This window comes from Brachypodium distachyon, chromosome 4, assembly GCF_000005505.3.
Source record: "Brachypodium distachyon strain Bd21 chromosome 4, Brachypodium_distachyon_v3.0, whole genome shotgun sequence".
In the NCBI taxonomy this organism is placed as follows: domain Eukaryota; kingdom Viridiplantae; phylum Streptophyta; class Magnoliopsida; order Poales; family Poaceae; genus Brachypodium; species Brachypodium distachyon.
This window is the reverse complement of record NC_016134.3, coordinates 37,871,738-37,898,168: the sequence shown is the minus strand read 5'-3', so window position 1 is coordinate 37,898,168 and position 26,431 is coordinate 37,871,738. Positions and strand designations below refer to the sequence as shown.

At 44.9% G+C, this 26,431-nt stretch overlaps 3 protein-coding genes and 1 pseudogene across 3 annotated transcripts; 1 reads left to right on the top strand and 3 right to left on the bottom strand.

Annotated features, from left to right (window-relative positions):
* Positions 1-564: 564 nt before the first annotated feature.
* LOC100823516 (protein transport protein SEC23) lies at positions 565-10,023 on the bottom strand. The gene is made up of 14 exons (XM_003578194.4): positions 9,839-10,023; positions 8,370-8,942; positions 8,052-8,267; positions 7,725-7,898; positions 7,042-7,203; positions 4,816-4,958; positions 4,069-4,144; positions 3,805-3,980; positions 3,621-3,702; positions 3,304-3,381; positions 2,398-2,559; positions 2,047-2,310; positions 1,776-1,880; positions 565-920 (listed from the first exon to the last, which is right to left on the bottom strand). Exons 2-14 carry the CDS (start codon positions 8,877-8,879, stop codon positions 780-782), a joined length of 2,289 nt encoding a protein of 762 aa, XP_003578242.1. The 5' UTR covers positions 8,880-8,942; positions 9,839-10,023; the 3' UTR covers positions 565-779.
* A 2,875-nt stretch (positions 10,024-12,898) lies between these two features.
* Positions 12,899-14,306, bottom strand: LOC100830860. The gene is made up of 3 exons (XM_003576561.4): positions 14,147-14,306; positions 13,855-14,061; positions 12,899-13,742 (listed from the first exon to the last, which is right to left on the bottom strand). The coding sequence occupies exons 2-3, from the start codon at positions 14,050-14,052 to the stop codon at positions 13,191-13,193; spliced, it is 750 nt and encodes a 249-aa protein (XP_003576609.1). The 5' UTR covers positions 14,053-14,061; positions 14,147-14,306; the 3' UTR covers positions 12,899-13,190.
* Positions 14,307-16,666: 2,360 nt separating this feature from the next.
* On the bottom strand, positions 16,667-18,560 carry LOC100830550 (annotated as a pseudogene).
* Positions 18,561-21,418: 2,858 nt separating this feature from the next.
* On the top strand, positions 21,419-22,291 carry LOC104585110. The gene has a single exon (XM_010241084.1). It carries the CDS (start codon positions 21,419-21,421, stop codon positions 22,289-22,291), a length of 873 nt encoding a protein of 290 aa, XP_010239386.1.
* Positions 22,292-26,431: the final 4,140 nt, after the last annotated feature.

Sequence of the window (26,431 nt, the reverse complement as noted above, 5' to 3'; positions counted from 1 at the left end):
CCATCTATTTATCTTAACGAGTTTTTAACGAGCGCTCACGAACTCTTAACGAACCGAGCCAAACAATGGTCAATCGTTAACGATAACGATCTTAACGAACCGAGCATCTCGTTAGCCAGCCCTAGCAGCTCTGCCCCACATTAACAAGCAAGCAGCAGCTCAACGGCTTGTACTTGGAGGAGCTAGAGGGGTGGGGGAGAGCAGAATAGGGAGAGGAATGGCACTAGCAAGCAAGCAGCAGCTTAGCTCCGTTAGGGATTTGAGGAACATGGCCACATGGGTGGGGAATTTTTGTAAAGGCAGGGGGATTGGTGGGGCCCGCGTGCCGGAAGGGCCGAATTGCAAAATCACCGCGCCTAACTGTTTCGTGAGACGTACAAATATGTAGGAATACCGTACCGGTGACCATATGTGAGATATTTTGTCAAGTTCAGTAACCGTAACTTTCAATTTCCAAAATACATTGATTAAATTGAGAATACAAATCAAGTACAGTTACTCGGTTGCATTTTACTCAATGGCAAACACCGCTTTTTCCTAAAGAGAAGACAGGTAGATAAGATATAGAGATGAAGCTGCATTGTTTAAACGATGGCATCTTTTTACTGTGATCACTCTTACTCTTATTGTACTAAAGAAATAAATTATAATCAAATAGTATACGCATGAACCTCACACTACAAAGTAGAAGACATCATAGACAAGAATGAAGAATGTTTCTTACTGTACAGCAGAAGAGATGATTGGGGGTTAAAAAAATCTGCTCTAGCAGTCATATCCTATTGGACTGATAGCCGCTGGAGATGGTCCATGAAGACCTCGAAGCTAACATCATCCGTGAAGATGACGTCCCCTCCAGGAGAAGGATTATCAGAGTTATATGCAACGGATGGATTTAGCTTTGCCAGTAGAAATCGAGCCTGCAGGTTAGAAGGAAAGTAATATTTATCATTTTCCAGTACAAGAAAAGGGCTAGTTAGCAATAGAAATGCAATCAGAAAGGGCTAAGATATTGGTTTGCAGCCCTTGCGCATAGAAACCTACCCATGTACTCTCTCCGTCCTACATTAAGTGACTCAAATTTGTCAAAATATGGATGTATCTATGCTTAAAAAGCATCTAGATACATGTAAGAGAAAGTCACTTAATATGGGACGGAGGAGTATGTTAGCAATTGGTCATATGGACATATGGTATCTTTCTTATCCAGACATAGAAGTTGAGCTTCTAAGACAAAAATAAGTCCATTGCTCACACTGTAATACACCAAAACTCAATATATCTACCCAGAAGCATTGTGTGAGCATTCGTCCAGAATAAGTGTCGCATTTTTTTTCATCAAAATGAGCGAATCAACACAATGGTGTGTCTACATACATACGCATCTAAACAAAATTGTGACGGAGTACGAAGTACTTGGATGGCACAGTGTGGTACTCTAGCATAGTACCAAGTTCCACGCTACAGTGCTATACTGCTATACGCAATTAACATACCACATACTAATATCGCACAAGTAAAATACTTCAGTAGCATTATCAGGTAACATGGTGTACTCAGCAGCAATTTTTGTCACGTGTCACTAACGCCTCATTATTTCCACATCCCTTTTAAGAGCTCGTAGAAATGGTGCTGCTTTTTGTTGTTACTACTTCTATCTTAAAGTTTTGGCTTGGAGTTGGACTGAAAAAAAGTTAGGCATACTTGCTACGCCGTACCATACTTGACTAGCCCATGAACTATCCAATTGAAAGACAAGAATGCAAAAAAAATACCTGAGATCCATATTGGTCACAGACAACCAAACGGGGAACAGGAAACCGTTCCTTGATTATTGTACCAGCTTCCTCGTGTGGAGCTTTTAACAACTGAGCAAAAACCTGAAATCATGCACAATTAAGCACTGCGAGATAACTAACTATAGCATGTACCCTACATTGCAACTGAACCATTGCAGGCCAAACAAAACCTTTTGTGACCATTAACTTAGATCAGTGTGCATCTGAGTAAACCAAGATTAGTCTGCCATACTTGACAAACTATTACCTCATGGCCTTCTTGGTCTTGGTAACCGGCATTTCGCCATTGTGCAATGGTTATCCCATGGAAGATGACAACAGTAAAGTAAGAATCCAATAAAAGGATCTTGTCAGCAGCAATTGCAGTTACATCCAGGAGAACTGGCGCTGGCCCTGATTGAAATGAGTAGGATATGAGTGAAGGCTGAATCATCGCAACTGCATTGCCTACATTTTCTCTCTCCAACATCATCCTAAAATATGCAGTTTCATCGGGACTATTATTAAAAACCTGCATAAATGTAAACAATTCAGTATGTAAACATGTAAATTTTCAATCTTTGAAGCATCATTTAATGAAGAAAGGCAAACCCTCAACCTGAACAAACTGAGAACGCCTCAAATTAAACATAAACTGGGGAAATATTGATAGACGTGTAGACAAACTGAAGGATGAAGGTGTTTCCTTCTGATAATCTCCAAATTTAGAACATAAACGTATCAACGCTCGATCAAGCCATCTTATTGGATCAAAATCGGCCTGAAAGAATCCAGATAAGATAATGTTATATATGATTGAATTTACAATTATTCGAGCAGTGAATTATTTCAGATAAACTTTGTGATAAACAGCTGACTAACAGCATATAGATGAAACTAACTGGTTCACAAGTATTGCGTCTAGCAAGTCATATCCTTTGCAAATCCTTCCAGAAGCACCTAAGACATAACCTAAATATTCCATGGCTCTATGTACGTTGTACACGACAGACAGGTGGAGGAACATGTGAACATGCATGGAGCCATAAGCTTTTGAAGTTCCAACCCATACTCTTTTCACAAATAATCGATCGCCTTCTGTTTTGGTTTATGTTTAAAATCCCTAAGGCAGGGCGATATGAATTGCATTGTCTATTATAATTTATGATCTTATATGAATTGCATTGTCTCGCATTCAACTATCTGACGCAGCCATGCCCAACGCGCTACCATCACTGTGCTGTTGCTTCAAGGGTTGGTGCAGGACTGGGGGGAAATGGGAGAGAGACAAGGTGAGAAACAGGCCAGGGGTGTTGTGCCCGGTTTCACAGTTCAGGGGGGTGATTTGGACTTCACAAACAGTTCAGGGGGGTAAAATGGACTTCTAACAAATACTGCTAAAAGCCATATTGAAACCAGAAACGTGTTCAGCTTGTGTGCAAAAACAGCTAAAAACAAAGTAGTATAATATTTTCATTAACTTGTAAGTTATTTGTCAATTTCATGACATATCTCTTAGAACTACCTCAGTTTCCATCTTAAATGAGACCAAACGTGCTACAACTGCAGCAGCAGCTTCTTGATCAAAGCCATCTATCAGTTCCTGAAAACACAAAAAAAAGTATATAAAGAAAGAAATAAGTATTTAGTTCAAAAGAATAACAAGGAAACGCCAGAAAACACATTGGAAAGGAACAGGCATAACTGCATAAGCAATATGTCTGTTTTCGTGGCATGGATTATTTGTTCATATCAGCAAACTTAACTCGGCTGACTAGAAGAAAAATCACCACAAAGTCATGATTACGATTTACCAAAGTGTTCAGAGATAGACAAACTTACCTGCACATTATCAGAACTAGAAGCCCATTTTCTGGAAATCGTAGTAGCTCGTAATCTCATCTGGCCATCATGATGCTGATAGCTGAATATGAGACCGTCAAGTCAGCCAGGTAAGTACATCTAGGGCAGAATCAGATGCTTATCAATATCAAAAAGGTATAAAGGAAATAAAAATGTTCCTTACTAGGTTACGAATTGTAAATAGAGCTGGTTGCTTGTCGACTGAGTGATTGAATCTGGGCCAACTTTTCTCGAGATATCATATACAAAGCAGAGTGATGTTTTCTTGTCAAGACCACACATCTTCCAGGCACTAGTGTTTCCTTGACCGATAACAGTATCTGCAGAGAGAGGACTTTTCTGCATAAGATAACTGCAACATTAGAACACCAAAATTACATAGTCTTATCATTTTATAAGCTTTTAACAGTTAACAACACGGTTGTACCTTCTCTAGGGAAGTACAAGGCCCAATAATTCCTTGAATCTTTATGTCTTTTGAGCAGTTGATCTCAAGAATACCACTGTTAAGTCAATATTGAACATATTAATATAAAATTATGAATCAAAATGTCACCTTCATACAAACATTGGATGTAATTTTTTTTAGAATTTTAGGGTTTTGTATGTTATTCAAAGCCAAAACATTCTCTCTTTTTTAAGCCAGAATTCTGGAGAGGTTCCAATACAACCTTATGTAACTGTGCATGTTCAGAAAAAAAAAACCTACATGGTATTATTATCAATGTTGAAAAAAATAGGAAAAAAGAAAGTATTGGAAAACACCTAGTTTCAAGGAAACAATAATCAGCTTACACAAATTTCTGAATTTGAGGTAAATAAAGGACCTACTCTGTGCCTGAAGGCAGATTTGTTATTTGCAAACATCTAGCCAGTTCAACATTGCAATCAATGAACTAGCTTCAGTATTATAAATAGTGCCTAGAAATCAGTCATGCCATATTTAAGCATGCATGCAACTTTAGAGGATAATATCAAGTTCTAAAATGAGGAACCCTCACACTAAGGTAAAAAGGAGCGATAAGATCCAGTAGTTTGCCAGTGGATAAGTGCAGATTGCATGTAGGTTCAGAAAAGAAGGTGACTCAATTCTAGTCCATATCTCTCATTTTGAATATAGACATTAAAGAAAATTACAAAACCCATGCCCTCAAAATAAATCGAGCTAGTTTACTTGAATGATAGCCCAAGGTCGTCCTCTGTTGATTGAAAGATGCGGAGAAGCGAGTCTTTAAAAACAGAGTGGCCAAAACTTTCAGCAAGCACAACAATTCCCCCAGTCTTCTCAATTGCAACCTTCATTTCAGCAACACCGACCTGAAAATTCAAACATAACGAAGAAACTATTACTTCAGAACAAAAAACCATGCATCTCAATCGATGCACAAAATATACTGTACAGAAAGGAAATTTTCCGTGGTTCCGCTTGGCAGTGTTGTAGCTTTTCAAAAGCACATGTTTCCGCAAATTTTCCTCTAACTAAGTTCCATAGTGCATCACAGCACCACAACTGCAGACAGGCCCAATTAATAACTCTGATTGTCCGTGACTCCGTCCTCCTATGAGCATCAATGGGAGCAACTGTGTAGTTTCTTACTTTTTTACAAGAAAACATTTGAAACAGTACTTCTGTTGTGGTCTCTCAGTAGCTATAGGACTCACATGATAACAGCTAAGCTAATACCTTACATACAATGGCCACCGCTTGCAAAAAAAAAGGGGTAGCAAATGTGAATCACGATGTTACTTGTTCAGGTCAGGATTCTAGTTGATATCTTAAAATTATTCTGATGCATTGACATACATATGTAATAATGTTAAAGATCGCTTTGAGAAGCGGCTGACCAGCTGGAGAAAAAAATCTCTCATATGGGGCACTCCTAAAGACCAGGGGGTTAGGTATTTCTGACTTAGAAGTAAAAAATAAATATCTTCTGAGTAAATGGCTTTTCAAGCTTCTTTCTGAGGTTGGTGTTTGGAAATTGCTTTTGCATAATAAGTACCTCGGCCAGAAACCCAGCTCCTTTGTTAAGGGCCGTCCCACGGATTCCCATTTTTGGGTGGGGCTTACACGGGTCAAGGTCTTTTCCTCCAGTTTGGGGAGTTTCAGGTGGAGAATGGTGAATCAGTCCGCTTTTGGGAAGACAGGTGGTGTGGGGACTTGCCATTTTGTTATAAGTACCTCGGTTGTGCAACATTGTTCGGAATAAGCATGTCTCGGTGGCTTTGGTTCTCGGAGTCTCTCGACCATATGTTAAGTTACGTCGAACGTTGCTCGGCCACCATCGTGAGGCGTGGAACCAAATTGTTGATTCTGTTGCTTTGGTCCATTTATCAACCGTGCAAGATTCCCTTTAGCGGAGCCTCCTACCCCAAGGGATCTTCTCCATTAAGTCAATGCATTCAGTGCTTATGGACACACGGGTCCGCTTTAGATCAATTTACTTTGGCATTCAAAGCTTTCGCTCAAAATTAAAGTGTTCCTTTGGTTTCTTTGCCAAGAGGTTATTCTGACGAAGGAAAACTTGATTAAGCGTAAATGGCAAGGGGACACTTGTCGTGTTTTCTGCTTTGAACATGAGTCTATCCAACACCTTTTTTTTATTGTGTGATGGCTAAGGTTGCCTGGAGAGCAATCCATTTTGCTTTCAATATTTTACCTCTGAACAATATGGCTCACATTTTTCGTCCTTGGTTGCGGGGGGTGGACAAGAAATTATGTTCCCTCATTTTACTAGGGGCTACAACAGTTTTTTTTGTCTATTTGGTTATGGGAACATTGTTTTTGATAGAAAGAAAGTGACCTCTTGTATGCAGGTGTTGCTCTTATGTACAAATTGGATGCGATCATGGGCGTTGTTACAGAAGGTGCAGCACAAGGAACCGATGTGTTTGGCACCAAGCAACTAGAGTGGATCAGTAGGGAGTTTATGTACCTATTTGGGTGGTGTGCTAGCTCAAGGTTACTTATTTGTAAGTCGATTCGATGTGTGGCCTACTGGCCTGTCACACTTTTTGATGGGGTCATTTGTTCTCAAGTTGTTGCGAATAATGTAAGACTCTGGGCTATATGCATCCTGGATGTAGAAGCCGGGGGTAATAAAGCATCCATCTTCTAAAACAAATGTAATAATGACATGGACTTTCAGCATAAGAAATAGTAAAATAACTAAAAAATATATCAAAAATATATACATGAGCAATAAACAAGTGAGATACTAATAGCTACCAAATCAAGGAGAAAAGGGTGAAATCATCAAATGACGCATTCCGAAAGCTCATTTTTATCCATAAAAGTAGCAAATATTATAAATGCAATGATAGGAAAAACATTTACAGGTTTAACTGCACAAAAGCAACATCTGTAAAGAATGGAACGAGTATGAAATAAGCAACAGACCTGGTCGACTGCACAAGCAAACAAATCCAGCACGTGTCCTTGGTGCACAAGTTGCTTGGCAATCTGATCATAGAACTTGACAGCTTTATCATAAAGTGGAGCCGAGTCTTTATCAAGGTCTTTGTGTGAGCGAATTGACTCTGATAAGGATTTGGATACAATCTGGAAAATTCACAGAACAGTCATAACAAAAATTATATTATGCCAGAAAACATATAAAAGGCACATGCATAAATCATAAAAAAACTGTGATATGAAAATCATAAATGACATGAGTTCCAAGCAAAACTAATAGGCAATTGGACAAAGTACAGTGGTGCATATTGCGGTCCTTTGATGGAGTATGGCCTTGCAGAGAGTTGCAGTAAAACCAGTGAGCATAGCATGTTTACCTTTTCTAGAAAGAAACTATACTATCTTGCGACAAAACAAAGGTGGCATGTTAGAACATGAAACTATAAGGATAGTTCCGTTTTCTATATTCAAAGCACTTCATGTTTGAATATAAAATGGTAGTGATTCTCAGAACATCGAGAGCACTGTGAACCATTCACGGGAAAGTATGGTGTTAAACGAGCAAGCACCTTACAAGTTCAACATCTAAAAAAATGTGAACCTATAACTGCAATACATAACCAAATAGCTCAAAAAAGTGGCAATCATTCAATATAATTTGGACTTACAGAACCAGGTCCCTCTGTAGATGGACCACCAACAAACGCCATGATCCTAGCACCTGATCCAGGGACACAAACACCCAGGAGACTGGCTGCCACACTTAATGCAGTTCCAGTACATCTTGATGCACGTTGATCAGCTGGAATATGCCAAGGGTCCTTTTGCAACTCTTCTATAACCTATACATACAGTGGAGGCGGAGCAATATCATGGACTTGTCTTCTTCTTTTTTGAGGCCATGAATATCATGGACTTGTCACATTGAAAAATGGAGGACATTATCTATTGTATGGAAAATATGATTTCCTATTGTGATGCTGTTGATTCTTAACTGAATTAAACACAAACTCGCACTCCGAAGCAGGCACCAAGAACCTAGAGATGCTCTCTGATGAAAGACCATCCCTAGTTCCAGCTATTACCCCCGTGGCGGGCTTTTGTTTGCCAGCAAAGAAGCACATTTGCTCCAATATTTGTTCCTTGCTGACCTCCTTTGTTCCTTTGAACACATATGACTTTGGCAACAAGCCAAAACCCAATTCATGCACCTACATCCACCAATAATGAAAATACATTACTCAACAAAACAATTGAATAGATAATAAAACATTTAGGGATAGAGAATTAATGAGAAAATACAGAACTATTACCTGTACATATGTCCCGAAAGTAATGAATCCAATAAGGGAATTATCTGGCAACAGCTCAGCAGTTTGTGCCAGTGCAGACTTCAAATAACCAATTTCTTCCTCTATCATGCAAGTATCCACAACAAAGATGAAAACTGGAGGCACCGCAGGACCTGTTTCAGGAGTGGATATGTACTCTATAGTGGTATGCTGAGGAAAGAGTTCTGGAGGTAGGTTGTTCTCTGAGATCGAGGAGTAATGTTGAGGGAAGTGATTGCGCTGAAAGCAGAACGGGCAGAGCCAGATCTTAGCGTCATAATCAACCATGGAGAAAGGGTTGAGGATGGAACGGCACATGCGGCAGCGAAGGGGGGAATATGGGACAACTGGGACATTAGGAATTGACTTCAGAGGAGTATAGATGGCAGAAACAGGGACCACACAGCTTGCAGCATCCTCTCTTGTGCCCGGAATAACATTCCATGGCATCCTTATCCCATCCAGTGCCTCAAGGTCAAGAAATTCAGACATTTTGTATACAGCAGTCTTGTATGCTAATTATGTCGGGCTTCCACAATTAAAACGATACCCAACCTGCAAAATTCAAGTTAATAATAAGTGAAAAGTTAGTGAGCATAAGCAAGTGCGAATAGAGAACAAAGACCATAAAGGAAAAAACAGCGCAGAAAGATATTGCAAAAGGATGCCAGTCACCCAATCCAATCTGCTAAAATACTACATCTGATGCAATGGTTATTCTATACCTATAAGCTACAGTATTGCACTTTCCTAGTTAACCCATTTCACCAAAACTAAGTTGCTGGCACATTGCTAAATTTCAGTAAACAAAGCTAATGTAACCAATGTTTAATGTCCAATACAGGATCAAAACAAACTAATTTATTTGAATACTTCCTTTACACTTATGAGCTCCAGCCTGATCATACAACTTCGAGAATCAAGCAGAAATATAGCATTACACAATTGCTAGCTTAGCTCACAATGCTCCATCGCTTCGAGCAACTCGCAATATCAATCACTCGTGATATCTCTACACTGCGTACAAAAATGAGCTCCAAGTAGCCGCACGATCACAAGATCTTTTTACACGAGTGCCAAATAAATAACCAAATGTGCGCTGTGGCGACCTGCAGCACAAACACCCAACATAACCAAAACTCTCAACTAGTTGCATCGGTTTACATAGAGAAGTCATTTTTTTCCTACACGCACCGTTTCCCCCGGATTGTGCCTTGTGCCACAAACTAGTGAGGGTTCATTCCAGTTTGTTCTATGACAAAACCACCGTAAAATATTCGAAATTTCGTTGATTACCGGCAACCCACCGCGCCTACAGAAGACCAAAATGTTTCGCACCTAAACAAGACGAACCCTAGATCTCCCCAGACAGCATCTCCTTGAGAAAAAGGAAAAAGGTAGGAGCGGCAAGCAGAGGTAGTAGAGAAGTGAGGACTGAGGAGGTGGCTCACCTGCGGATACTACAGTACCGCAGGAAACCGGAGGGTGGTCGCCTCCTAGTGCCCCACCGGCGTCGGTGTCGCCGGAGTTGGGGGAGGAGGCGATCGAGGCGGCAAGGTGGAGGAGCACGCGATGCGATCGGGATTCAGGAGACGACTCCGCACTCGGCCGGCAGGCGGAGGACGAGAGGGGTGAGGTGGCGCCGGATTAACGTTCTTGTGGGCCCAATGGTCCGTGATGGAGCGCTCGGATAAGCCCGCTTGTGACACGCGAGGCCAGATCGTGCGGCTCGTAAGAGGCATGCTCGCGTGGCCTGGTCTGCTGTTGTTCTGGACACCGGGATATCGCATCGGGCAGATTTTCGCACACAACAAAATGTTTAGAAATATTTAGCACTTTCGTTCAAAAAATGAAGTAATTTGACACATTTTTTGAATAACGACTTGAATTTATTGGTTTACGGCGAAGCCAGGAACCACCTGCACCTGCGGCTAAGTTCTCACACGCACAAGTGGTCAGAAAAAGAAGTTCTCACATGCACAAATTTATGATGATTTTTTTTTTTTGCGTTTTTAAAGAGCCATTCTACATTATTTTTACTCTACCTGAGGCTACAACGGTAATTGCCCAAGGCCTGTCTCCTCCACTGGTTTAAGGACCAAATTACAATGGATCAAAAACTGAGACGGATAACAATGATAAGGATTCCGAATGAAAATAGACGTTACCGGTCTCTTCGAAGTCAACATCTCTAGCCACTTACTCGCAAAACAAAAAAACATTAGCCACTCTTGTCCAACATATGAGACCATTGAACGGATTCTGGTTAGGGGCACGCTCCTCGCAAGATGGATTGTCAAAGCCATTATTTCATTGTCGAATCATTAAATCGCTCACAACGACATGTTTTACAAAGTCATGCACTGAATCATGCCAAACAGGAGTGGCATCGCATCCAAGCATCGTTGGCAACTAAAACATCCTTATGGTACAGACCATTGACTTTGACTTAATTGGGGGACACCGGCGTCATAGATATTGGTGTGGAGGTGATTACTCTTGCCACCGTTGTGTACGGCGTCGATGTGCAAAGACTAAACTCACGCATGTGCACAAAACATTTTAGTCTTATAAAGATTTCAAAGATGGGGTCGATCGGTCTACCATATTTTAAATATTTTTACATATGAAACTATCTTAAAAAGATTCTGGAACTTTGAAGCACCATAAAAACACCTATACATTTCAATCTTTGGTGGTGGTACATCTATAGCGATGAGCACAGTTATTTAGCTCGTTCTTGAAGATTCCCCGAAATGCTTACGGATAACCATGAAGAATTCCCAATGAAGGGAAATGGCCAAAATACCCTTGTAAAATGCACCAAAAGCAAAGGAACAAAACCGTAATCTTGTATTGGCTCTCTGCTTCTTATTAGGAGTGAAAATAAAATAAAAAATCGTGAGCTTAATGTGTACACGATAACTTTGCTCAACTCGGTTCAAGCCCAGACGCAAAGTAGTCAAATCGACCTGGCCTTTTCAACTCATTGAGTTAATGAATTTAATGAGTGCTAGTTAGACTATCAAGCTCATTATATCATGAGGCATTAAATGGATTGTGTATTCATGCGAAATTGCTTATTGAAGAAGTTTCCCCCAAAAAGCATGAATATATGTGGTAACCGGTTATCATACACTCCATCGTTTCAAATTAGTTGTACATGTAACCTTTTAGAGACAAAATAGGACAAAAAAAGTACCACTTGATTCCCATCTTTGGATTCCCCCGCAATTTATTGCACCATGCATTTAATATTCCTCCAAACTCTATTTAGTGGCAGCTCCCTTCATCCAGTTAGATGATAGATGAAATTTGTTTGCTAAAAAAAGAATGTGAAGTGGTCTATTTTATGATTTTTACATAACTTCCAAAAGATCTTAATCTTTTACAGGCCTTCAAAAGTATAAGTTGCTATCTATTTTCTATGTGTATGATTATGCTCTTTTCCATAATTATTTAAAAGTACAGAATGCATTTCAGCTATTAGTTTGAAAAACGGGTCATGTGTATTCAGGTTTTGAATTCGACCCGTCAAGTATGAGGAATACTCGAACACATGGCCAGCTACGCTATAGTTGGACAAGTTAAAGATGTCAAACCTTGATTTAGGACAAACTCAAATTTATAGACATTTCAAAACGGATCGAGGGAGTACTATTTTGGAGGGGGGAAAACGGTTCAGGTGCATTCAGGTTTAGAAACTAGTCCAACACATGGCCAGCTACGCTATTCTCTGAAAGTTACTGGTAGCTTTCCTCCCTGAAGTCAAGATTTTGTTTTGATATGTAGGTGCTTTATTGAAAGCCTCCACTTCAAGTAACATGATATTTGCTAGCATGACTTATCATATCTTGCTATGAAGAAAACCTTCATGTACTCGAATCAACTGTACCTAGGAAGTCTAATCACTTGTCTTCAGTTCATTGTACTCTGCTTGATTATTCAACTGTACTGGTTGTTTGATTATTCAACTGTACTGGTTGTTTGATTGGTCACTGAAAGCATATAAAGCGTCATTCCTGAACCAGTCACGCTATGCTCTGCTTGACGGAAGATTGGTAGAGACTAGACCGGCGGTTCCCCTCTCTCCACAGTCAAAGCTGAGGCTGTGAGATCTCTGCGGCACAGACTATTTTAGGCTGATAGGTGAAACATTTGGTTTCTGAATTCTGAACAAGATCGTTTTGCACAGAATTTGTCCCATCGTGTCAGTATTCAGATATCTTAGCTGTCGACTGTCAGGATCTGCATTGTCGACAATGTCCAGCGCAGTGGAGTGCTCGGCCGGCCCCTTCGAACGACGACTCTCGAGACGCCACTGCTTTAGCATCCTATTCTCCTTTTGGTCATGTCATTTCACGAGTCACCGAGTAAAGTTTACAACCGTGCGCCTGCAGCTTCACTTTATTTATGCCTTTTCTGCGTTTTGTGGTGCAGAGTTCTGTCTTTACCTCATCCAAATGGAACAAAGAACTGATTGCACCGAAAGCCATTTCCAGAAGAGAACAAAGGGACTCCAAAAAGAAATGGAAACAGAGCCATTCATGCTGCTCTGAAATCTCAAATTACACCTGAGTAGTTATTGATATCACTATTAGTTGCTCGGACACCTGGAAATTAAATACAGATACTTCCACGGAGATACAACAACAAGATCACAAGAAGCACTCCCAAATCATCTCCTCAACTATACCTGAAAACATGCCAACATCGTCGTCACATCTCAGCGGTATCTGCCACAGTGGACGGTTCATTGTGTGCAAGGTTCTTCCTGATTAATGGTGACGCCGGCCCGGTGGGTTAACCAGTGGTAGCGACCTTGTAACCGCAGGCAGGAGCCGGGCTCCGGTCAGGCCGGCCGCGCGGCGAGGCTGTTGCGCTGCTGCTCCGGTTGCGCCATTTCCACGAGTCGGCCGGCGTGTTGGGCAGCGGCGGCACGGCGGGGCGGCGGCAGAGCCCGAACGGCCACCCATCGCAGTTCCGCAGCCCCTCCCACGCCGCCGGCGACGGGTGGTCCACGTCCGCCGCCGACGACGCCACGGTCGCCGCCCTGCTCGTGCTGCGCGTGAAGAAGCTCTTCACCGAGAAGTACGCCTCGCTCTCGACGCCATCGTCGTCCGCCTGATCCATCTCTCCCTCCTCCTCCTCCTCCTTCTTCTTCTCCCCTTCCTCCTCCACCACGATGCAGTTCTTCTCGGGGCTCGAGAGCTTCTCGAGGAGGACGCTTCTTGCATCGAGCGGAGTGAAGGACCAGATGAAGGCGCTGGAGAGAGTCGTCGGGGAGTAATACTCCACGCTGGACCTTGATGAGCGCCGCTTCATCTCCCGGTTCCTCATCTCGTTCAGTACCACCTGTGTGCACGCCAATATCAACGCAAGAACACGCGATTGATTGATCACCTAGCTAAGCTAGCAACAATTAATCAGAGCATCCATATTCGTTGCTGCCAACAAATTAACCTACCTGCTTCGTGTCAAGCGCGTCGTCGTCGTCGTCGTCGGTGTCCTCGCCGGAGCTCCACCCGGCGGCGCCGGGGATCCGGACGCAGGGGACATGGCAGTGCGCGTAGGCCTCCCTGACGAGGGACGAGAGGGACTTGCAGTGATTAGCAGTGGCTGCTGGGAGCCTGCTGGGGTGGTAGTCGTGCGCCAAGCAAGGCATCGATCCCTCCTGCAAAAAGCTTTGGTGTTAGCTTGTGCAACGCTCATGCGATCGATCGATGCTTGTATATATGCGATCTCTGGCGAGGGAGTACGTTGTGCGTATAAATGGGATCTTGTCGCCGTGGTGATCGAAGAATGGGTTTGTCGTTGTAGAGGAGCTAGCTATCTACTAGCTAGGCCGGGATGTGGACGCGCATGACAAGTGCCGCGCAACTTAAAAGGGAGGCTCTAGCTCTCCATGGATTGCGTTGGAGTTTGTAATCCTTTGGGTTCAAGGCTAAGTAACAAATATTCGAGCTTTGGAGCTCGACACCGTACTGGAAACTGCGGCCTCGAGTTCCAATCCAGATAGAATTGACTGGATTTTCTTCTTCTTGAACTTCTTTTCTCTGCTTAATTATGTACGTCGTGTTTACGTGTTCGCGTACGTATCTCCGTGCTCCAAAAAGGATGGAAAATATGGAAATCGCATGGTCGATCGCGTATAAGTACTCCTACTAGATACGGCTTATACGTTATTTAATCCATCCACAGGGGGCTCTTGAATCTTGATCCGAGGTATACCAACCAAACCGGCCTTTCAGGTGAAATGTCGCCGTTGGATAAAACCGGCCTTCTTGACTAGTACGCGCGCGGGCGTACGTATGTGGGTTTTCAGTTGCCGCGGCGGCGTCAACTAAGCCTGCGTGCTTCGTCGAGTCATCGCCATCGGTGCAGTTTGCTCGCCGCAAATGATGATGTGCTGCCGCTCGTCGTCGTGTGGCCGGTCGATCGGTCGGTCCGGGTGGCCGTAGTTCTCGCGCTTCTCTTGAAGCAAACGCTAAACCACAAAACCAACCTCGCACCCACCTCCGTGCCAAGCGTGAGTGAGATCGAGGCGGAAGTAAACCAAATAAACGTTAGCTGCTGCCGTCCATAGGGTTAGGGTCGACACACGCAACGATGGTGAGGTCATCGGAGCACCGAGGAGATGAGAAAGCTACAAGGCGTATATATATACGACTCTTTTTCGAGGGCATACGAATCCTTTCCTTCTCGCAGAAGACGAAAGGGAAAAAATTGAGCCTGATTTTTTCTTTTTGCGAGCCAGCATTTCTGATGGGTTCGATGTAGCTTTCAGGTGCAAGGGAGGAATCAAATATCGAGGTGCGCAAAGATCTGTTTCGCTATCCTGGTATGCTAGCTAGGGATCTTGAAAATGCGATCCTGAAATAAAATGCTTCGATATATGTCCCCTGGAATGCTTCGGTATGCTAGGAATCTTGGTCCTGGTGTTTCTTTTTCTTTTTTTGTTTTTCAACTATAATCTGTAACTAACACAATCTTCTTCTTGCTTAATGAACAGGCAGCACTCTCACCTGTTCTTCTTAAGAAAGGAGAAGCTTCAGTGAGAAGTTCACGATGAGCGCGGTGTCCTTGCTTAATGAGAAGTTCTATGCGCATAACAAAAACGCAAGTGGAAGTAGAATAGATGAGAGGTGTGACCACGTACATTGCCGTGTAGAGGTGACTTGCCGGTAACGGTAGATGATGTAGTCTTACAAACAACATAAGGGTGGTTCAGTGTCTTGCCCCCCCCACCCCCACCACCCCCGCACGAATACTTCTAATATGTTTGGGAACTAATTGAATGAGGTAGACAAAAAGACTAAGGCTCACAAGGGTGGAAGTGTCTGCTATTTGTTGGGCTATTTGAAAGTACAGGAATGATATTATTTTTAACAGATCCAGACTTGTTCACTTTTTGCAGGTTATCTACAAAGCCACCGTTTTGATCCGTCTTTGGTCCTTCCTCCTCCCTGTGGACAAGCGGGAGCTTTCGGCTTCTGGGTGCATCAGGATGAAGACGGTCGCACGGGATATATCCAACCGGACTGGCTGACAGCATGTTGCTAGACTTCAGGATGCATAGACGGCGGCTTCAGGATTCTTGCTTTATTTGTCTTATTTTTGTTTCGACTTTGTGCGACCCATGATTTGTGTACTGTGATGACATAACGTTGCAATAAAATGGCTGTGTACATCGCTCCGATGCAGAGGCCGGGGAGCTCCCCTTTTCGAAAAAAAAGTCTTACAAACAACAAATGCTGGTAGATCATCCGTTGCCAATAGTGTAAAACACTGCACGAAGCAGTTCTGCATAGAATATAGGATGCTGTCCTTGCTTAGCAGTACAGATACAGAACAAGGTGCTGCTGAGTCAGCTGAGCTAGTAGTAATTCAAGCAAGGACGGCAACTCATTAGGATTTTCCTTTTTGTTAAGGGACTTGAGAACAGAAAGCTAGCATCGAGTCAAAGAAAATGAACACTATAAGCATTCATTTCTGCTGTTGTACAGGTGAACACATGACTGAAAGGAGCTCAAGTCATTGTTAAATAAGCAGCAATAACCAAATGAGATGTACCACCAATAACAACCAAGTGAAAGAAAATGGGCAGCGAACATTCAATTTTTGCTGTTGCACAGGTGAACACATGACGGATGGGAGCTCAAGTCAAAGTTAAATAAGCAGCATTAACCAAATGAGACGTACGGATAACAACCATATAATCACCATTAATTCCCAGCAGCCAGCGCCTTGAATTGATGAAGGTGGTTAGGTGAGCACAATGGTCAAAAATATCATTTACCACATTATAACCATCAGGTGTTCACATACATGAGAAAAAACGAATAAGCTCACGGTACGCTGGAGGATGATCAGAGATATGTCTCTTCAGAAAATAAGACATAACCCATAACATGTTTAAATGGATCATTACGTTTTATTTATAACCAGTCGAGTTTTAAGAGAACACGAGCCACATCCCAGAACAATGGATGCTGATAAAGAATCAGATGCCTGCACTTCTATTTCTCCATCTTCACTCACCAAAATTCCCATATCACCAAGTTCACAAGAAGTGATCGAAAAATAATCACCACACCCACAAGCATACAATAGCTCCACAGCATCAGCAGAATTTTCAACAATCATGTCCTCAATTTGAATATCCAATGCAATGATTTCAAGGCTCTGTCTGGATGATTGCAGTTGTTTATCGTATTCTGCTTTAGATGTAGGATAGCGTAAGATTTTCCATGCTTTCTGCACACTGTGAAAATCCTGTTGCTCATCGGAAGACACAAATCACTTGAGTGGTCTCTCTGCTTTGTCAGGATGTGTATTTAAAGCAGCAGACTTGTATGCCGCACGAATTTCATCATATGTAGCATCTTCACCCACAGATAGAACTTCATATAAGATAATCTGGCTGGAAATGTTGCTGCCTTGTAGAATAGCAAAAGCTGGATTGCTGTCACTGGACTGCAGAAGTTAGAATAAAAAACGCAGGAAAACATGGAAACGAAAAAGTATGCAGCTCCATAATCACTTCGTCACAATATACATGTGAGTAAGAGCAGAATAGTATTTACCATATAATGTAGATTTCTATTAAAAATAACAATGTCTTCAGCTTTTGTAATGATCACAAACAGTGTTCTATCAAGACGAACCAGCTTGTGAGCGACTTTGGAAGCTCTATACCAATTCTATGTTCGATACTGCAGTCCTTAAGAAACAGATGACATCCCAAACCAGTTACTTTTTAAACTCCATTTGAGAGCAACCTACAAGATCAACATAGCTACAAAAAGTCAAAAATTGCAAGGACCAATGACCCTCACTATTACCTCATCCTACAAATCTATCCTAATAAACTCTCAAATAATTTGATCCTTACAAACACCACACAATCACCTGAACTAAAGTATAAACATCAGGTTTTGATGAAAACCATCACATGAGTGTAAGAAATAATAAGTACTCGGTATCAGGATGGCAAACTTTCCTCTTCTTTTTTTCTGAACAAAGATTTCAATAATACAGTTTTTTGGCATGAAGCAGTAATAGGATTTCCTTATGTCAATCATCACTGAATGGCAAGGCATGTCAGGTGGCCATATCTAAAAGGCATGTTAGGTGGCCATATCTAAACTGAGGGGCGTACCTACCTGGAACTAAATTTTAGGCCGGGCGCAGTATTATCCATTACAAAACAAAAATGACACTAGATAGAGCCAACTTAAAGGTGCCTTTGAATTCAGTTTCCACGACCGTTTTCCAGGGTTGAAAGAATTTAAAATGAAATCGTGCCAAATATTTCTGCTCGAGCTCTACACCAGATTGCATACTGACGTACTCCTCGAACAAATCGGTGCACGCATGCTAATTACTACTGTATCAACTTATCAAGGGCAATATCAGATTTCGAGGAGTATCAAATTACCCGACTAGTGGCAGACTCGAGCGCTGGCTCGGGCTTCTGCAATCAGACCGCGGCAAGATCCTCCAGTCCAGGTGCACGCAGATCGAGGCGATCCCCAGCCAGCCAGCCCTTGCCGCGCGCCAACGCCCGCCTGCCGGCCGCCACACGACTGCGCCACCGGCCGCCTAGGGTTTTCGCTGTAGGATAACTCGACTAGGTTTTTTTTTAGGTGCTCAGCTCAGGACCTCAGGGCGCCGGGTCACTGGGTTTCGAATCAGCCAGGCGCTACCGTGGGTGGGCTGACCGAGATGGGCTGGGCCGCCTTATTATTCCTCCGCCGAAGCCCTCGCAAGTCCAAAGAAGCCCCAACGCACATCACCTGCGAAGAGACGTTCTAAAAAAAAAAAAAGAACGGTGCAGCAGCTATGTGGTACTCCCCATGCCAAAATACATGCCCCCCAGATTGCTAAACAAATGTACATAGTTGGTGTGATGTGTTCCACGTCATTTAAGAAAGACAATAAAATATGTTGTACAATAAGTTATTTTTTAATATCTTACCATTAATGTTTAGATAAATAAAATTAATTAAATGAATATAAGAAATGTGAAATCTAGTACTTCCTCTGTCCCATATTAATTGATTTAAATTTGTCTAAACATGGACGCATCTATATACTAAAATACGTATAGATACTAGCAAAATGTCCGTGCTTTGCTACGAGATTAAAAATTTGTGGCCGTGGCTCATATTTTTAAAATTTCTAATAAATAAGATTTATCTGACAATATAATTTTTGAATTTTTTTTTATCTTGATAGTCATTAAAACCAATCAAGAATAGTCAAAAGATCATGATACATATAAAATGAGCGACAATTAGATGAGTCAGTAGCCATTAAGAGGTAGTATTGTTAGAGTTTGTTCGAGTAAACTCGCGACCACCAACCCAAATCTTTATAAGTGTAAAAACATGTAATATTTTGACAGTTAATATGAGATGTTGGGAGTAGTACAATGAGAAATTTCCTTTAACTTTGCTTATTTTTTTCCTTATGAATAGAACATCTTTTAATTAATTAGGAAGCTCGGGTCGTTATTTATTTCTCTCTTTTCCACGTGAACAATTATTTCACCTCCATTATGCACGCCTTGAGGCCGAGCTTCATAAGAACTCTTCCTACAGTGCGGTCATGTGTGCACTGGTGAAAAGTTTTACGTGCCATAGCTCCTGCCTTCCTGTGGATGTAGGAGGAGTAGGACAAGCCGAACAACTTGTCCGTAGCAACCGCCAACCGGCCATCCGTACCACAGTTACACCCGCATGTCACATGATCGATGGAATCCATCAAGATCAGCCGCACCTTCGCTTGGCGCCCGATCGAGACCCACCAACCGCCCGCAAGCTTGCTCGCTACCCATCAAAATCAGCCGCACATTCCTACTCATTTTTCATTTTTCTCCCGCGAACCCCACCCACGGCCACGGGCACCACGAATCCACGACGCATGGCACAGTTGGCACGAGTACTGCACGACCCACCCTAGCTCTCCCCAGCGCATCTACTACGGGTACTACAGTACATTAAAACAGAAAGTGCTCCGCGCCCACCGCTCCACGGCCGCATTCCCGGGAGAGCCTGGCGTGCGCGCGTAGTGGCGCCCCACGCCCGCGGTGCCTTGCCTGGCCAGCAGGCACCCCGCGCCCTGGCGACACGTACTTTACACGTCCCCGCTCCCGTCGTCTGCCTTCCTTCGCCTGTGCCGCGCCGAGCGCTAGCTAGCGTTGAGGAACCAACCCCGGGTGGGGTGGTCACCGAGTCGTGCGTCCCCTACCGACTCCTGTTGACTCGTTCCTCCATCTAATAGTTTGCTATGGGTTCTTATCCATTGAGCCAATATAAAGAAGAGAAGGTTACCCCTTGTACGTATACTTAAGATCAGAAATTAATAAGAGCTCATGTTTCTCTTTATTTACTGGTGTTCATTTACTTTACTGTACTTCGTGATTGTGTGTGTGTTCGACTACGATCTTAGTGTGCAACCTCGGGACCGGCCAGCCAACAGGAGTCGCACAACACGTTATCAGCACGAGCCTCTACCCCGAGCCTTCATCGAGACTACCCCAAGGAGGCTATCGACAAAAATCACGGAGGTATTGGATCTGAAATTTTATTGCAAAAATTGATTCCTCTCTGCGTTACGATTCCGTTTTTGCGATTAGTTTCTTTTCGTTGTATTTCACCTCAAGAATGGATTTTCCTCGCGGGTCGCTTGCTGATCAAGTCGCCGGCACAATTGCCGACCGATCCCGCCGCATGAGGGACTTGTTGACCAATTCTTGGGGGAGACGGCGCCACGCCGTCGAGCGTCGCACCGCCGGCCCCCGCAGCCATGAATGGTAGCGAGCTGTGCTGCCCAAATTTTTCCATCGCGAGCGCCGCCCCCGCCAGTGCGCCCGCTGCCGCAGCCTTGGGCGCGGGCTGCAGCCGTGCTGGGCATGAGAGCGTGTCGCCGCCGTCCGGCAGGCCGCCGCCTCGTGCGCGCAGGCCCTTGCCGCCCCGGGCCTCGGGCGCACGCCGCCGCCACCTTGGGCCCCCCTGCCGCTGCTGTGCAGCCGCCGCTGCCAGGGGAAACCCTAGGGGCTGGCACGGCTGGCCCAGCTGGGCCGCGAGGGATGGGCCGGCCTCTGGGCTAGAAAAAAATTGGGGGCAATGGGCTGGCAACCCGAAATGCTTTTTGGGCCAAGAATTTTCCGTTTTAGTCTGGGACGTTTTAGTAAATCACACTCATTTTATCCCTATTGTGTTATTTTGCATATATGTCCCTCGAACTGTCTGTTTTATCTAAAATCACATAATTAGGCCAAAATTGCTTCGGGAATGTACTCTTTTTGCGTATCTTTGCCCTTTGCACTTGCTTAACATGTCACTAATATTAACATGCTTTGATTTAGCTTTTTGATGCTGTAGGTTAATTATTCAAACACTTTTAATCGTATTATGAAGCATAGAATCACATGTTTTTAATATTGGAACGCCACATTAAACCACAAATGTATTTTTCATCGCAATTATGTATTGGAATCTAAATGGAATCATGCATATTTGCAGATGTCGACAATCACCAAGCGCGAGTTTGACGAACTTGCACAGCATGGTGGTAACTACCTTGCATGGGCAACTGATGTGGAAATCTGGCTCGAGGGTAAACAACTCTTGAGCCCGATTGGCCTGGGTGGCAAAGGTGCCCCTGCCGCCACGTCGGCTGAGAATGCCCAGGCTTTGCACTTCCTACGCCACCGCCTCTGCGCCACACTCAAGATTGAGTACATGGCTGAGCGGAGTGCCTTAGCCTTATGGACCGCCCTCAAACGATGGTTCGAAAGACTGAAGTACTCCACCCAGCCCCAGGCAGAGGCGGAATGGGCCCGGTTGAGTTTTGTGGATTTCCGGTCCGTTGGTGAGTACAACTCGGCTTTACACCAAATTTGTACTTGTCTTCAGCTATGCGGTGTTACAGTCACCGATAGCCAGAAGATTGAGAAAGCTCTCTCAAGCTTTCATTCGGATGCCATACAGTCCTCCCAGAGCTACCGGCAGGCGAACTACAAGGAATATTCTGAGCTGATCGACATCCTCCAAGTGGCTGAGGCGCATGACGAGGTTCTAAAAAAGAACTTTGTCGTGCAAGCACTGGGGGCTAGTGTGCGCCCAGAAGTGCAGGCCAACGCTTTCAAAATCCGCAAGCCCCTCAAGAAGAAGAGGGGCAAGAGGGGCAAGAAGGCAGGAAAGGACAAGAAGGAGGCCAAGGTGCCAAAGGGGCCCCAAGTGTGTTTCAGGTGCAGCGGGAAGTCTCATTATTCCCGCAAATGTCGCGCACCTCAGCACGTAGCGGATGCTTATAAGGAGAGGAAAGCACATGAGGCCAACCTCACCATCTATGGAGGGGGAGGATCTGTGGCGCCCCAAGTGGCGCCGCCATAGATGATCCCTACACCGCCATCCTTGGCGATGTTACATGCATCCACTACTGACACCACCACACCGATGGATGTTGAACCCTCGGGGAATCCTCCATCTGGTCTGGACTTGGGAGACGCTGCAGCACTTTTCACCATGGATGACGTCACCGCAAACGACATTGCGTTTGAGGTCAACGGTCTCATGGAAGAGTCTACCTAGCTTGCTTTATTCCTTTATATGTGCATGGTGGTGTGTTTTGATAAATTTGAATAATTGGTTTATTGTAAGCTCTACGAGAGCAAAAAATATTTGTTTTATGGCGATTGGATGTTGAATTCATTCATTAATTCCTTTATTAATATTGATGGCTTGTTATGTTCTGAAATATATGTCGCATTTACTTAATTATGTTGCTACTTCCTCGCTTCATGAATTAATTAGATGCTATATTTTAGAACACGTGGCGCTCGAATGGAGGAAACGTGCCTTGTGGATAGTTGTACCACAAACACCATCTTGAGAGAAACTCCTTATTTCGAGTCCATTAAAAAGACTCTGGGGAGTATAATGACTATCGCAGGGGGCGAGTCAAAAATATTAGGCTCTGGACATACTCCCCATGAGAACAACTTTGCTCATTGAGGAAGCATTATTGTACCCAGAGTCGACTCGAACTCTCTTGAGTTTTAAGGACATCTGCGCAAACGGCCTCCATGTGGAGACTGATGGTGATAATGGCAAAGAGTGCCTACTTATCACAAAGTGCGATGCCCACGGTAAGCATGTTGTTGAAAAATTTCCTTCATTCGACACTGAGCTTTACTACACTAAGATTGTAGCGCCGGCCGTGTACACTGCCTTAAAGACTATAGTTAGAAGTTCTGAACTATGTTGCTTATGGCATGATAGATTAGGCTACCCGGGTATTAGAACGATGAGAAATATAATTAACAACTCAAATGGGCGTGGGGTGAATGTTAAAAATTTCCCGAATCATGATGATTTCGTGTGCTCGGCATGCGCGACGGGGAAATTAATCATTCGACCATCACCATTGAAAGTGAGGGATGAAATCCCTGCGTTTTTAGAACACATCCAAGGGGATATATGTGGTCCGATTCAGCCCCTTTCAGGGCCGTTTCGATATTTCATGGTGCTCATAGACGCTTCATCTAAATGGTCTTGTGTTAACTTGTTGTCTACACGAAACCATGCCTTTGCCAAGTTGATGTCGCAAATCATACAAATGAGGAATAATTTTCCGGATCATCGTATAAAGTCTATTCGAATGGACAACGCTGGAGAATTTTCTTCAAAAGCATTCGATGATTATTGTATGGCACTTGGCATTAAGGTTGAGCACTTTGTACCGCATGTCCATACGCAAAATGGACTAGCGGAGGCATTGATTAAGATGATTAAATTGATTGCCAGACCACTCCTTCGGGGTTGTAATTTACCAACCACGTGTTGGGGGCATGCAGTGTTGCACGCCGCAAATCTCATAAACTATAGACCCACGGCCTATAACATCCATTCACCTGTCCAACTAGCGCAAGGGTCGGCACCAAAAATTTCCCACCTTCGTAGGTTCAATTGCTAGGTATATGTACCGATAGCACCCCCTCAGCGATCAGCAATGGGACCGCTCCGTAGGGATATACGTTGGTTATGAGACTGTGTCAATAATCAGGTATCTGGACCCATGACAGGAGACTGTCATACGGCCCGCTTTGCTGCTGCATTTTTGACGAGGATCTCTTCCCGACTTTAGGGGGAGGAAATCAACCTCTTGATGAGAAAAGTCGAGAATTGACGAGGCAAGCCACGGGGATCCACGCAAATGACCTGCGCACAAGTGAGACACATAGAGACGTCCAAAAGATAATAGATTTGCATGCTTTAGCGAATCAACTGCCTGATCACTTTAGTGACTTGAGAAGTGTGACAAAATCACATGTGCCTGCGCGCAATGTACCGGAAATGGTAGAGATACCCAAGGATCCTGTGGGTCTACCCGCTCGAGTCCAAAGGCCTAAAAGGACGAGAAATCCGGTTCCTCAAATCCCAAGTACTCGGGGATGCCCGACGAAAAAGGACAAGGGGGATTTATCACACGGTTACTAAAAAGCCTCGAGAGAGTGAGGGGAGCCAATTGAGACCTGGCACAAGTACGGAATCTCCGGCACAAGGAATCCCGGACTTTAACCTTCCAACAGTGGAAGCACCCAGCGGAGATGTGAGTGCACACATCGGCACGGAAAAACAAAGGACCTCACTCCAGGAATGTGAAATCCTGTGGAGACAGAGGATGCGCATGATGCGCCCCATGACGAAATGCCCTGTCATCGCACGGGGCTCCGACACCGGGGGCGTGCTGGCACACCCCCTTTTAGGTTCGGCAGGGGCGTCGGGGATCGCTCCGGCGATCGTCGGCGTGGCCGATGGCCTACATAACCTGCAAAGTAATATACCCCAGATGCATGCAAGCTAAGAACACATGCACACACGTTTTTACCCAGGTTCGGGCCACCCAGAGGTGTAAAACCCTACGTCCTGCCTGTCTGAACTGGTATTAGCTATTGATCAAGTGTTTACACGTTGCCGGGGGGAGGGTCCCTAGGCGCTCTCTTTTTGGCTAAGTGCCCTTTACTGTTTTAGGCTACTGCTAATGGCCCCGGGAGGTGTCCAAGCGGGAATATTCCCCGAAGCCCCGCTAGCCCTTCCGGGTTGGTAGCTTGCTGGGCAGCTCGTGGCCGCTGTCCGGGACGGAATCCTCTCGGGAACTCGGAGACGGGGCCCACGCGTCGCGCAACGGTGGTACCTCGGGAGCCACTGGTGTGACAGTAGCTCCCGGGCGTGGGCCGGCATCACCTGTTCCCGGACGAGCCTTTCCCAGGTCGGTTGCCGGGCTACGCCCCCAACCGACGCATGGGCCCCGATTCACCTCGGGCCCACGTCCCTTCGTTGCCCCTAGCACCACGTCGTTACAGACGGAGTAGTGGGCCCGTGATCTGCGCCCTAACTTCCCCCTTAAACAGGGAAGTTAAGGCCACTCCGCGCATTACTCGTTTAATTAGGAGTTATCCCCGCGCACCCGTAGGGTACGGAACCGGCTGTTACCAAACGGCCGGGTGTTATAAAGTTCTTACTGTTGCCGAAAAGGGGAAAACTTTCTGCCCCCCACAGCCTTCGTCTTCACCCTCCTTCGCATCTCGCACCCAAGTTTTCTTGCTAGCTTCCGCCTTCGCCCCCCATGGCGCCCCCCACCACCAGGAAGGGAAAAGAGGCGCAGGTCTCGAAGAGAGTGGTGGCCAGTAAGAGTGAGGCGGCAACCAAGGCAGCCGCCGCCAAAGAACAGAAGAAGCGGGAGATGCGGGCCACGCTCGCCATCTACCGGCCTGGCTACAACGGCGAGGTGCTGGACTAGATCAGGCATGCTGTCGCCTCCAAGTTCAGCGAGCACGGGGAGACCCTGATCTTCCCGGCGAGCGCCGAGCACCAGGACAATGACTTCCGGGTGTTCGCGCGCTTCCTCCTCATCGGGCTGGTGCCGCCGTTCTCGCTGTTCCTCCATGCATTGATGGAGTCGTACCAGCTGCAGGTGGCGCAGCTCCACCCCACGTCGCTATTTCTTCTCGCCACCTTCCAATTCCTCTGCGAAGCGTTCGTGGAGGTGATGCCGTCGGTGACGCTCTTCCGCCACTATTTGTACCCCCGGATTGACAACGCGAGAGAGATGTCATCGGGGGTGGTATTCCACGCCCGCGACCAGATGAAGTCCGAGTTCATCGTTCGGTCGGGGAAGAAGATTGAGAAGGAGTGGCGGGGCGACTGGTTCTGGGTCCGAGTGGAAGACCCCCAAGAGTTCATCCTCTCACACACGGAGCTACCGCAACCCCACAGCGGCTGGCAGGACAAGTACCACCGCGACGCCGATCTCCTCCCCATCGTGGAGAAGATCAAGGCGCTGCAGCTAGCGGGGCTCACTGACGTGGATGTGGCGCGCACCTTCGTCCACCGGCGCATCGCGCCGCTCCAGCTGCGCTCCCGGCCCGCGTGGATGTACACGGGTCCAGGGGAAAGAACACGCCTCCATCAGGACGACATGGATTTGGAAACCCTCAGGACGTGGGTGAGGGGAATCTCCGGCGAAACCTT

What these genes read in the sequence shown, in the direction of transcription:
- LOC104585110 (XM_010241084.1), top strand. Translation starts at nt 21,419, where the DNA reads ATGTCGACAATCACCAAGCGCGAGTTTGACGAACTTGCACAGCATGGT.
- LOC100823516 (XM_003578194.4), bottom strand. Translation starts at nt 8,879, where the DNA reads ATGTCTGAATTTCTTGACCTTGAGGCACTGGATGGGATAAGGATGCCA. An exon ending in TTGCTTGTGCAGTCGACCAG is followed by an intron (nt 4,959 to 7,041) that starts GTCTGTTGCTTA and finishes TTGAATTTTCAG; the next exon opens with GTCGGTGTTGCTGAAATGAA. An exon ending in GACCTTGGGCTATCATTCAA is followed by an intron (nt 4,145 to 4,815) that starts GTAAACTAGCTC and finishes TTGACTTAACAG; the next exon opens with TGGTATTCTTGAGATCAACT.
- LOC100830860 (XM_003576561.4), bottom strand. Translation starts at nt 14,052, where the DNA reads ATGCCTTGCTTGGCGCACGACTACCACCCCAGCAGGCTCCCAGCAGCC. An exon ending in ACGCGCTTGACACGAAGCAG is followed by an intron (nt 13,743 to 13,854) that starts GTAGGTTAATTT and finishes GCGTGCACACAG; the next exon opens with GTGGTACTGAACGAGATGAG.